Here is a 12,957-nt window from a genome sequence, read left to right on the forward strand (position 1 = left end):
GGGTAGTAAAACCACACCCACCCCTTGATTTCAGGACAGTGCGGTAAAAGTGAATTACAGTCTGCAACTGCATACATCCATGACCAACCATCTCTCTCTTATATCGAGGCTAGAGGTGTCCCAACAGAGCCTTGTTTCAACAGTTTCCCCTAAAACATGAATACATACATTTTAATATTGCAATCACTTACATATTTATCAGCGTTACACTCATACATTTAAGGTTTTATTTGATTCCAATGACTCTTTTTTGGTGCATTTTTTAATATATATATAGCTCCAGTGTAAAGAGTTTAAATAGCAGTTGTGTACATTTCTGTTTTGCTTCAGTCACTTTAAAACAATCTCGTACACACACACACACACACACACACACACACACACACACACACACATATACAGAGTGTATTACACTGTACATAAGGGCTGGATAAACACACTAGTTCACCTTATGCCATTTACTTCCCCGTGTCTAATATTTGATTGAGTCCACACTTGGTGTGTCTCACGCACAAATCTCTATAAGCCCTGCAGTGAGATTGGCCGTTTATCTGCACTTATGTTTGCCTACAGCAGTATTGCCTCTTTCCACACTACAGTGGAGTGAGCTGCAGCCTGATGGATTAACTGTCTCCCAGCCACAACAGCACAATTATTTTTCACAAGCGGCAAAACCTCTGGAAGAACGAGGACATCTCCTGCCCTCCATCACAGCACAAACACGGAACTCATCAGAAACGTGAAGGGGAAGTGGATGACGCATTGCTGAGCACCAATTCAGAAAGTTTGGGGATATCTTTGCAATTCAGGGTCAGAACTGAGCCTCCCAGTGTAGTGATAGGTTGCAATCAGAGATGTTATGCAGGGCAGGTAATGTATGTGCCTTGTTTAAATATGAGTTAGATTTTACTCACCTTTTTAGAGTATACACTTCCTTTATTAAAGTCTTTACTGAAATACACTTAGCACAGTTAGCAAAAATAAAAAACATAAGAACAACAGTCGGTCTAAATGAGCACATGCATACACCTCTGAATAGTTTCTAGTACAACTGTTACCAAAACCTCCAGGCTCTTTAGGCTAGTCACAAACTAGAGTCCACCGTAAAAGAACTAAACTCTTATATCTGGTGTAACGTGACGTAGAATATCAGAATATTGTTATATCTACACTTCAGAAATGATCAAAGACATCACCTATATTGTGTGTCTTTAGTTTTATTTTATAAACATAGCTTAGCTGTTAGCTTTAGCACAGAACTTTAGCCAATTAGCTAGGCTAATTGTCTGCACAGAGTCCCAGGAAATGGTGAAGGGAAAAAACTAATATCAGACAATATTAATTATATAAAAACAGGAATGCGGATAAGGGTAAATGTACATAAATGCGGTTAAAAGTTCCTTTTTAAGTAGCGCTCTTTTTATAGTGTATAGCGATTTTCTCGCTATAATAATAGGCCACTATCATATTACACTTGTTGCTATGGATAAAGTTGGAGCTACAATGAGTATTTTTACTAGCTGACTATTTGTTCAAAGATTTGTCAATAATTAACAGCTTAATGACAGGTTTTAAATCAAATTTTACAGAAAACTGAGAATATTTCAGGCACAAAAAATATTTAGAGCTAAATAATTTAAATATTTTGAGGCAGGTACTAATGCTGCTTTTGAGTGATGTCGGAAACTGGTAAATACCATTTTTCCAACTTGTAAATTGCACCCGAACAGTGGACAAAAATCATATTTACCACTGGTAAACTCGGGATTCTAGATGATACATGAGTTTACGAGATGTGACGTATATATCGTGACCTTTTACCTCTTTCCCAGGAGAAACTCTTGCATTTGAATAGTTTCATTATGCATGTTTTCTGTAAATAAAAACCAAATATTATGATATGATTATTATGATTGTTATTACTCAAAAACCATTTAGTTGTTGTTTAATGATGAATCACTTTTTGGGGACATGTTGTGCACAGCTGGTGGATCTTTAGCCAAGCTCCCGAACGCAGTGAAGTCGTATTTACTACTTAACCACCCGGTATATACAACCTTCTGATGAGCACACAAACGCAGCATAAGACAAAGTGGAGTAGCACATAACTGCTGCCTCTGAAGAAGCATAGCATTATAGTGCAGGAAAATACTACTTCTGTATCTGCCTCAGAGGCAGCAGAGCATTATAACATTCTGCAGCTTCCTCAGTGGCAGGTACTTTATCCTCCATTCAGACAAAAACAAAATACTGAGACTTTTGTAACACTTTTAACAAATTATTAAACAGAAATAGTCCTCTGTAACAAAAGGAACATTCTATTGTACATTTCTTTCAAAGACATTTCTGTCAATCAGAGCAGACAAAGCGTGAGATCTAGGTGAAGCTTTTCTGGTTTATGGCGTGATATTTGAAAATCTCTGCCTGTGTGCTAACCAATCACATTCATCTCTGCCTGTTGGCTAGTAACAAAATACATTCCTACTTCCTCAGAGGCAGCACTGCTTTCAGAACCATTTTGAGTAGGGATTTTTGCACACAGGTGTCAAACTGAGGTCCACATTTGCCTTTATGGCTATTATCAGAAAAAATTGTGTAGTGTTAGGAGTCTTTCCTGAGGAATCGTGTTGTTACCCGCTGATGTGTCTACACAAGCAGGTGATCCAACACTGCTCTTCTGTGTAGAAGGCCCCAGTTTTGTACTACACTAATTTAGTGTTTCCCAGCAGAGCATTACCAGAGCATCACAGTTCCTTGCATGGCTTGTCTTCGTCCCACAGTGCATTAAGGTGCCCTCACTTCCTTAGATTAATGCCGCACACACCCCCTGCAATCTATTTGACGGATAAAACACCAGACCTGGCTACTTTCCATAGGTCCAGAGTTTAGTTCTTATGCTCTCAGGTCCTGTGTGTCTGATTAGGGCAGTGGGCACAGGTCAGGATGGACAATCTGACTGCTTGGAGGCTTTAAACTAAGGGTTATTTGTTTTTTTATTTTAGTTCTTGAATTGGTTCTGATTGGGTCAGATCGTATGTATGTAAAATTATAAAAGACATACAGACTTACTGGGGCCACTATATTTGGGACAACGTGAGACACATTATAAGAAAATATCCCCCACCTCTCTCTCTCTCTCTCTCTCTCTCTCTCTCTCCCTCTCTCTCTCCTCTCTCTCTCTCTCTCTCACACACACACACACACACAGATTAGCTCTGTAATGCAATTTTGTTGGAACAGTAATCCGCTTCAAATGAGCCCCTGTTACAGGACATTGAATATGACAGAGACAAGAGCTGTGTGTGTGTGTGTGAGAGAGAGAGAGAGAGAGAGAGAGAGAGAGAGAGAGAGAGAGAGAGAGAGAGATGGATGGGTGGAGAGGAGCTGGATGCTAATCAGATGATTCATATTTGAACGTTAACTGTGGTGAGCAAAGAGCAAAAAGTTGTCATTGAGTGCACGTGTGTGTGGGTGCATATGGGTGTACTGTTTGTTTTACTAATCTTATAAGGACAAAATGTCCCCATTATGACACATGGAAATGTGTGATATACTTTGGACATTTTGTTTGTTCCTGAAAGGAAAGGGGACAAAAAGGATCTAGTAATTAAGTGAATAATAAAAATAATAAATAAATCAAACTCAATGTCACAAATATTGTAACATGTCTGTCCTGAAATAGCACTCACACTGTGTAATGTGGTGATGTTAGCTGTTTTTTTCTTTTTCTTTTGGGGGAATAGTGAAACTACAGCTTGATACTTTTTAGGCTACATATATAAAGATGAAATAAATGAGTGTGCAAAGTAATACGCAGGTGATATGGAGGTGGTCTCATCCCTGTACAATCAACAAAATTAGCATTTATGCTAGCCTGCGTAGTTCCTCTGTGTTCCGTCCTGCTAATAAAGGTGTTAGCGATTAGCACTGGATGCCTCATGAGATGATTATGCAGATGTATTTTGATTATAATACAGAGTAGCTATAAACATTATGTAGTTGACTGTAACTGGATTTAACTGTGATTTTAAATAAAATGGCTTTGAGCTTTTCTAATGTAGTCTTTGTTTGTCCCAGCTTAATCCACATATTTTATTCAGTTTAAGCACTAAACACACCCAAGTGTATAACCATCTGTCAATATATTTTGGAGCTGAAAGAATATTTATCATCATTGACATCTATTTTTTAGTAGTTTTTTATGTTTTTGCCTTTACTACCCTTTATGTTGTATAATATAAACCCTAACTAAGTAGTCACAAGTGTGTGAAATGCAGGTGAAAAACACAGTGTAATGTGTTTTCTGTGCTACAGGGCCAGGCCTTCGTTGTTATACTTTCATTCTTAGACATTTACATCATGGGGGTAGTCATAGCTGGGCCTGAGTGGGACCAACGCCCACCTGTTCAGCCGGAGCTAATTCCCTGTGTGCGAGTTCATGTGCATGGACACACTCTACCCTCCGTCCTTGCTGTTCCACCCCCGTTTCCACACGTTGGATTTGGAGCTTGAGTGCAATTGAAACGTTTGAAACCAAACCCCAACCCACTTTTGTGAGAGCTCACCTCAGGTTCACTTTGGCTATGACCCTGATTTACATCATTTGATTTCTCCAGATTTCTGGGATCTTTTGATGATAGTATGTGCTGTAGAGCATGAAATACCCCAAATCTCCTTTTTAGGCAGTTAGAATTTTCCAGTAATTTCAGACATATTCTAGAAACATTACAGTGAATTTTAGTTAATAAATAGTTGATTATTGGTTTGTTGTATTTTAAGCCAAATGTAAAGGGGCTGGAGCCTTAAGCCCTGTTCTGAGAGGATTAGTTATACCTCAGTATCTCAGTAGATTTAATCCTGTCCAAATCAACCATTTTAGCTTTTTACCTACTGTAAAACGAGCTGTAAAAATATCCCCAGGTTTTGTTAGTAGGCATGTGGGGGTATCATTCCGTCATTTCCTTGGTAAAAGGAATTATTTTACAGTTTTTATATATATATATATGGAAATAAATGGTTTAAATACAAGGATGAGTTCAGCTGATCAATGACGTGCCACACTCAAATCCACAAAACAACCTAAAGTATCACTCAGAGGAGAGGGATTTCTGGAAGCTGTAGGTAGGTTTTGTGCACAGTAGCAGTTTATATTCATGCTATGAATGTGTATCCTACTCGGTAAATTACCATTAAATGATTTAGAATATCTGTTATAATAAGTACATTTCCAGTCAAATGTTTGGACACACCCACTCAGTAAGGGTTTCCTTTGTTTTGGGCCATTTTCCACATGTTGTGAATGTACAGTACCAGTCAAAAGTGTGGACATCTTCTCATTTATGGTTTTTCTTTGTTTTTTATTAATTTTATTATTATTATTATTATTTTCTACGTTGTAAATGAATGTGGAAGACATTAAAACTATGAAGGAGCATATGGAATTACGCAGTAAACAAAAAATTGCTAAACAAACCAGAATATGTTTTATACTTTAGACTCTTCACAGTAGCCCCCTGTTGCTTTGACGACAGTTTTGCTCACTCTCTCCATTCTCTCAGTCAGCTTCATGAGGTCGTCATCTGGAATGATTTACAGTGAACAGCTGTGGCCTCGTCAAGAGTTAATTTCTCGAACTGCTCATCTTCCATGTGTTTGAGACCATAGCTTGGGTTGTGCAGAGGTAGGGGCTGATACAAAGTTCTAAACAGTTAACAGCCCTATTCCACCAATGACTAATGAGAAGGTGTCCACCCTTTTGACTGGTACTGTATTTGAAGGATTAGTACAATTTGATGCCATCTCCTCATCTAGTAGCTAGTTTGAAGTACTAGAAAATAAGGTCAATTAAGGCTGGATATTTTTGGTTAGTGGTCTGTTCTTTGAACAGTGGTGACAGTCTAAAAACTCAGTAGTTCTGCTGTGTCTGATCCACTGTGTGACAGCTGTGAGTGAATCAAATCCACTCCATTCTCTGTTATTTTCACCAGCACCAATCCACCCCAAACATTACTGTCCTGTGTTATAATGATATTACCCCAGCTCCTCACGCAAAGAACAGGATTTTACTCACTAATAATGGACTAATCTTTTCCTGAATGCTGATTGTATGATTGATTACATCATCGATTAACATGCATTTAAAGCATTTCTAATGCCACTTAAAATATTTGTAGCTTAAAATTGCCCAGTTCCAACTTTTTTCAAAAACTAATGATGCAGAAGAGGTATTACGTTAAAGCAGTGTTTATCAAAGTGTGGGGCATGTGGGTATTGCAGGTGGGGCGCAAGGAGTGTGAAGAAATGAACATTTCTTTATCAATGAGCATGTCTTTATTAATGCCTTTCTGTTTTGCCAATAAAGATCACTCAGTAAAAATCACCCACTCACAAAGTATACATTAATTGCCCTTAAACACAATAAAAGAACATTAGATAGGAGACCAGAAAAATGTAGCTTGCCTTAACCAAAATGTTTTACTCGCAAACTTTAATTTTGGAAATGCGTCACAGAGGAAGTCAGACACTGTAGGTCTTCTTTCAGCTTTCGTTAAGACACCTGTTTAAAAATAAAGCTGCTCTAACACAGACAGCTAGCACATATTGGTCCACTGTGGTATACGATATATGTAGACCACTGCGGATCCACCATTGGACCACTCAGATTACTGTCCTGTACAGAATATAACTCATTTATAATCTCCTCACACAGATTTTACATTCACAGAGACTTTTAGTCTGGGAAACAAACTAATACAAATATTACCAACACCTATGAGAGATATAATAATGAGTTTAACCCTGATATAAAATGATTATGATAAAAATGTTGACAATGTGCTGATAATAGAATAACAAAAGAACCTAATGAAGGAAAAAAATATAAATTGGCCTGTGAATGGAAAAGTGCTAAAGTGTGGCATTTTGTCTAAAATTCTGTTTAATCAGCATCGGTCCGCACAGAAAACGCTGTGTAAAACACTAGTGGACCTCCAACTTTGTCCTCAGTGGGTCAACAGTGGCCGCCATCTCCTTGCTATCAGGGCAGCAGAGCGACGGAACAATGACGATGTCAGAATGACCCAGAGAAAAAGCTGGCCTGTGGGCCAGGCAGCAGAGCAATGGAGCACTGACGATGTCATAATGACCCAGAGCACTAGCTGACCTGTGGGCCAGGCAGCAGAGCTACGGAACACTGACAATTTCATAATGACCTAGAGCAATAGCTGGCCTGTGGGCCAGGCAGCAGAGCTACGGAACACTGATGATGTCATAATGACCCAGAGCAATAGCTGGCCTGTAGGCCAGGTAGCAGAGCGATGGAACACTGACGATGTCATAATGATCCAGAGCAATAGCTGGCCTGTGGGCCAGGCAGCAGAGCTACGGAACACTGACGATGTCATAATGACCCAGAGCAATAGCTGGCCTGTGGGCCAGGCAGCAGAGCTACGGAACACTGACTATGTCATAATGACCCAGAGCAATAGCTGGCCTGTGGGCCAGGCAGCAGAGCGACAGAACACTGACGATGTCATAATGACCCAGAGCACTAGCTGGCCTGTGGGCCAGGCAGCAGAGCTACGGAACACTGACGATGTCATAATGACCCAGAGCTATAGCTGGCCTGTGGGCCAGGCAGCAGAGCGAAGAAACACTGACGATGTCATAATGATCCAGAGCAATAGCTGGCCTGTGGGCCAGGCAGCAGAGCGACGGAACACTGACGATGTCATAATGATCCAGAGCAATAGCTGGCCTGTGGGCCAGGCAGCAGAGCTACGGAACACTGACGATGTCATAATGAGCCAGAGCAATAGCTGGCCTGTGGGCCAGGAAGCAGAGCTACTGAACACTGACGATGTCATAATGATCCAGAGCACTAGCTGGCCTGTGGGCCAGGCAGCAGAGCGACGGAACACTGACGATGTCATAATGATCCAGAGCAATAGCTGGCCTGTGGGCCAGGCAGCAGAGCTACGGAACACTGGCGATGTCATAATGACCCAGAGCAATAGCTGGCCTGTGGGCCAGGCAGCAGAGTGACGGAACACTGACGATGTCATAATGACCCAGAGCAATAGCTGTCCTGTGGGCCAGGCAGCAGAGCGACGGAACACTGACGATGTCATAATGATCCAGAGCAATAGCTGGCCTGTGGGCCAGGCAGCAGAGCTACGGAACACTGATGATGTCATAATGACCCAGAGCAATAGCTGGCCTGTGGGCCAGGCAGCCGAGCGACGGAACACTGACGATGTCATAATGACCCAGAGCAATAGCTGGCCTGTGGGCCAGGCAGCAGAGCTACGGAACACTGACGATATCATAATGATCCAGAGCAATAGCTGGCCTGTGGGCCAGGCAGCAGAGCGACGGAATACTGATGATGTCATAATGACCCAGAGCAATAGCTGGTCTGTGGGCCAGGCAGCAAAGCGACGGAACACTGACGATGTCATAATGATCCAGAGCAATAGCTGGTCTGTGGGCCAGGCAGCAAAGCGACGGAACACTGACGATGTCATAATGATCCAGAGCAATAGCTGGCCTGTGGGCCAGGCAGCAGAGCTACGGAACACTGACGATGTCATAATGATCCAGAGCAATAGCTGGCCTGTGGGCCAGGCAGCAGAGCGACGGAACATTGATGATGTCATAATGATCCAGAGCAATAGCTGGCCTGTGGGCCAGGCAGCAGAGCTACGGAACACTGACGATGTCATAATGACCCAGAGCAATAGCTGGCCTGTGGGCCAGGCAGCAGAGCTACGGAACACTGACAATGTCATAATGATCCAGAGCAATAGCTGGCCTGTGGGCCAGGCAGCAGAGCGACAGAACATTGATGATGTCATAATGATCCAGAGCAATAGCTGGCCTGTGGGCCAGGCAGCAGAGCTATGGAACACTGACGATGTCATAAGGACCCAGAGCAATAGCTGGCCTGTGGGCCAGGCAGCAGAGCTACGGAACACTGACGATGTCATAATGACCCAGAGCAATAGCTGGCCTGTGGGCCAGGCAGCAGAGCTACAGAACACTGACGATGTCATAATGATCCAGAGCAATAGCTGGCCTGTGGGCCAGGCAGCAGAGCTACGGAACACTGACGATGTCATAATGATCCAGAGCAATAGCTGGCCTGTGGGCCATGCAGCCGAGCGACGGAATATTGATGATGTCATAATGATCCAGAGCAATAGCTGGTCTGTGGGCCAGGCAGCAAAGCGACGGAACACTGACGATGTCATAATGATCCAGAGCAATAGCTGGCCTGTGGGCCAGGCAGCAGAGCGATGGAACACTGACGATGTCATAATGATCCAGAGCAATAGCTGGCCTGTGGGCCAGGCAGCAGAGCTACGGAACACTGACGATGTCATAATGACCCATAGCAATAGCTGGCCTGTGGGCCAGGCAGCAGAGCGATGGAAATCTGACGATGTCATAATGATCCAGAGCAATAGCTGTCCTGTGGGCCAGGCAGCAGAGCTACGGAACACTGACGATGTCATAATGACCCAGAGCAATAGCTGGCCTGTGGGCCAGGCAGCAGAGCTACGGAACACTGACGATGTCATAATGACCCAGAGCAATAGCTGGCCTGTGGGCCAGGCAGCAGAGCGACGGAACACTAACGATGTCATAATGACCCAGAGCAATAGCTGGCCTGTGATACTTTTGGGTATCTCCCCCCCCCCCCCCAATATCAAACTCACTTCTACCTGCCTTTGCTCATTTTTGCACAGATTGAAAACTGAGACACTGTTTCATTCATAGGCCAACCTTTAACCTTTGTTTCATTTTTGAACATTAATGTTAATGTTGTATCTGGGGTTAGAATGTTAAGCTATTGATTTACAGGTAGAAGATGATGTAACTTAAATAAATAAATTTTGGGGGCGATATGGTACAGGTGGGGCGTGGAAATTCCCCTTCGTCTGAGGTGGGGAATGATAGAAAGCTTGAGAACCACTGTATTAAAGCAAGAACCTAGGTATTATTTACAGTTTACAACCCCCTGCTTTCATACACAGCCACAGCTTGTTTTCACAACTGGGATTGTATTATATTGCTTTCACTACAGAAATAGCCCAGATTTTCTTGAAAAGGTGTAAGGGTTAAGCGTGGATATTCCTCTGTTGTAAAGCTGCTTTTTAGAGACTCTGAAACTGACAGTGGCTCTCAGAAGGACTGACTGAGGCTCTGACCTGAGCACTTTTTATGTTTGGTCTGTTCTGATTAGACAGAAGACGAGCTGAGGGAGGTGTGGATGGAGCAGAGGATGATTCACGAATGGAGGAGGGCGGAGGTGCCTCTGAGGAGCCTGAGGAACTTTGAGCTGATCTTTGAGGCAGTGAGGGCTAAAGACGTGAGCGGCGGGGCAGCACTGGATGACCTGGAGTTTACAGACTGTGCTCACAGTGAGTAACAAAGTCACTTTAAGAAGTCTACAGCCAGCTCAGAAACATTCAGTTATTTCCTGCTCATACACAATGCTTCTCTCTTTGAATAGAGAAACAGCTATAATCTAACAACAAACTGCATAAAGACTCTAGAGTTTTGGTCTATCAATGCAATTATAGCTAATACACATGGTCAGATTTCTTAACGGAGTGCAAGAAAGCACTGCAGGGTTCATTCATTCATATAAAAATAAATAACGGAAAATAAAATACAATAAACAAGAGCAAAGAGAATCTAGGCAAACCTAGTTTAGCCAGACCACCATTAGCCATATAACCATTGTCACAGAGATTTTTCTGGCATTTCAAAAACAGGCCCAAATTACATCCCCTTCTCATGGGAATAAAAAGCTTTTGTGATTCATATCAGTGTCTTTTTTAAAAATAATAGGTCTTGTCCAAATTTTATAGTTTATTGCTTGTTTTTGAACATTTCTAAAACCAAGCACCTTAACATTTCATCAGCCAAGTAATCTACACTTGATAAAGGAACAGGGCATTGCCTGGAACTAGATATTTATTACTGACTTACATTTCTATAAGGGTCTGACTGATAAAACAGTGCTGTAACTAATTCACAGTCTCGTTTATTTTGAGTAACACCTCGCTCTGGTGTTCTGGCTTTAATCATCGGGAGATTCTGCCCATTTTTATGTAAAGTTAAACAAAAAGCTGTCAGAAAGTCAGTAACGGTGAGATGTGTGTGTGTATTCATGTCATTTCTGTGTGTTAGATATATGGTAGAAAACAAAAGGCTGTGTCACAGAATCATTCTCCAAACATAAAGAAGAGATTATGATAAATATCACCTCAACAACGTTTAACACATTTCTGCTCGAGGCTCCAGTAAAACACTGAGCTGCTCACCGCGGTGGATGGTGTAGCTACAGCGCTGAAGCGGCACAAGTTTTTTGGAACACTTGAAGGTTCCAAAAAAAGTACTTTTCAAGGGAAAACAAGACCCCACCAAATGGTTCCAAATTTAGTTCACAAACTGTATAGTGAAATATAGCTGAACTAACAACAAACAGTGTGGTGCCACCTTAAGTTCTCTCTGTGAAATACGGCTAAATTAACAGTTCCTACTCGCGCAGGCGCTTTTCACTATTAGGTGTCAGTCAGTAAGTGCATATGCCTCTTCAAGGCCGACCCAGCAGGTGGTCTGGCAAAAATAGAAATATCAAAAGCTCCGAAGAATATTTACAACTAATTAACATGACTATTGTCCATGGAAATATTGCATGAGATATTGCACATTAGTAGATAGATGGAAATATTGCACATTTATACATCCTGGAGGGGGCGCCAGTCCTTCACGGCGTGACACACATTCACACCTACGGACACTTTTGAGTGGCCAGTCTACCTACCAACGTGTGTGTTTGGACCATGGGAGGAAACCAGAGCACCCGGAGGAAACCCACGTGGACACGGCGAAATCACAGGTCCCTGGAGCCCCGCTAGGATTCAAATCACTACAATATCATCATATTCCAGAGGCAGGCAGGTATATCTCTAGGAGAGGACTCTTGTTGGTATAGTGTTGTATTCCTTCCTAAACCGGGAACTGAACCACCCTGAGGCAAGCAGAGGGCAGTGATGTCACCCCTTGCCCAACTGCATTTTCAAATAATGAAGTTTGTAGCTGAGCCGATAAAAAGTATAGCAGCAAATTCTGTGATGTAAAGGGGAATGAGAGTTTTTAATGAGCGCTTGTGATGTCATCACACTCTGCAGCAGTTTTCCTTTCAAATGATTGGAGGATAATTGAACAAGGGAATAAATTAGAGGTCGATCTGATGGGTTCCAGTGAACCCAGGTCTGACCTTGTGAGCTTTGGTGGGCGGAGCTTGAAATTTAAATGAATTAGAGCAGTTAACAACACAAAACTCCATAGGAATGAATGTGGGAAAGAGCAGAAAAAAACAAGTTTGGAAAAAGAACATCCGAATGCTGTATACAAGCCCAGTATTCCACATTAGTTTGGACATGTCAGAGTTGGAACGGTGTTGATATCTTGAAATAGGTAGGCTCCAGTTTTAAAAGATAACTCCAAACCTAAAAAGAACAGTAGTGTGTTGCTCATTATTTGTCCAGCATTAGCCCCGCCCACTTTTTAAAGGTTGCACCCACAAGCCTGGCTAATGTGAGTGGTTCCCTCTGAAGACGCCAGACTGAGGATTGAGGGGTGTATCTTCAATATAGATTTGCAATTAAATTTATATACATTGTGTGAACACCTTGACGTTTAGCCTTCTGTAGTGTAAAATGTAAACTGTGGCCTGTATTATATTTGTTTATAGCGTTGTAACACGACCTCTTGTTTGCTGCTGTAATGGATTATATGTAGCAATGTGTAACAGGGGTCATGCCTCATTTCATTTCTCATTTCAAACCTAGCTGTGATGGGTGGAAATGTAGATAAGGTTTGGATTAAGTTTGATAACAACACACTTTCCCGACACCTTTCGTGTTTTGTGTGATGATGTTC

At 42.1% G+C, this 12,957-nt stretch overlaps 1 protein-coding gene across 1 annotated transcript in view; it reads left to right on the plus strand.

Annotated features, from left to right (window-relative positions):
- malrd1 (MAM and LDL receptor class A domain containing 1) overlaps nucleotides 1-12,957 on the plus strand; it is a 93,081-nt gene that overhangs the window by 61,916 nt on the left and 18,208 nt on the right. The window contains exon 21 of the mRNA XM_066680271.1: nucleotides 10,247-10,424. Coding sequence (XP_066536368.1) covers nucleotides 10,247-10,424 — 178 coding nt within the window. The remainder of the gene's footprint in view (nucleotides 1-10,246; nucleotides 10,425-12,957) is intronic.

This window comes from Hoplias malabaricus, chromosome 9 (assembly GCF_029633855.1).
Source record: "Hoplias malabaricus isolate fHopMal1 chromosome 9, fHopMal1.hap1, whole genome shotgun sequence".
Classification (NCBI taxonomy): domain Eukaryota; kingdom Metazoa; phylum Chordata; class Actinopteri; order Characiformes; family Erythrinidae; genus Hoplias; species Hoplias malabaricus.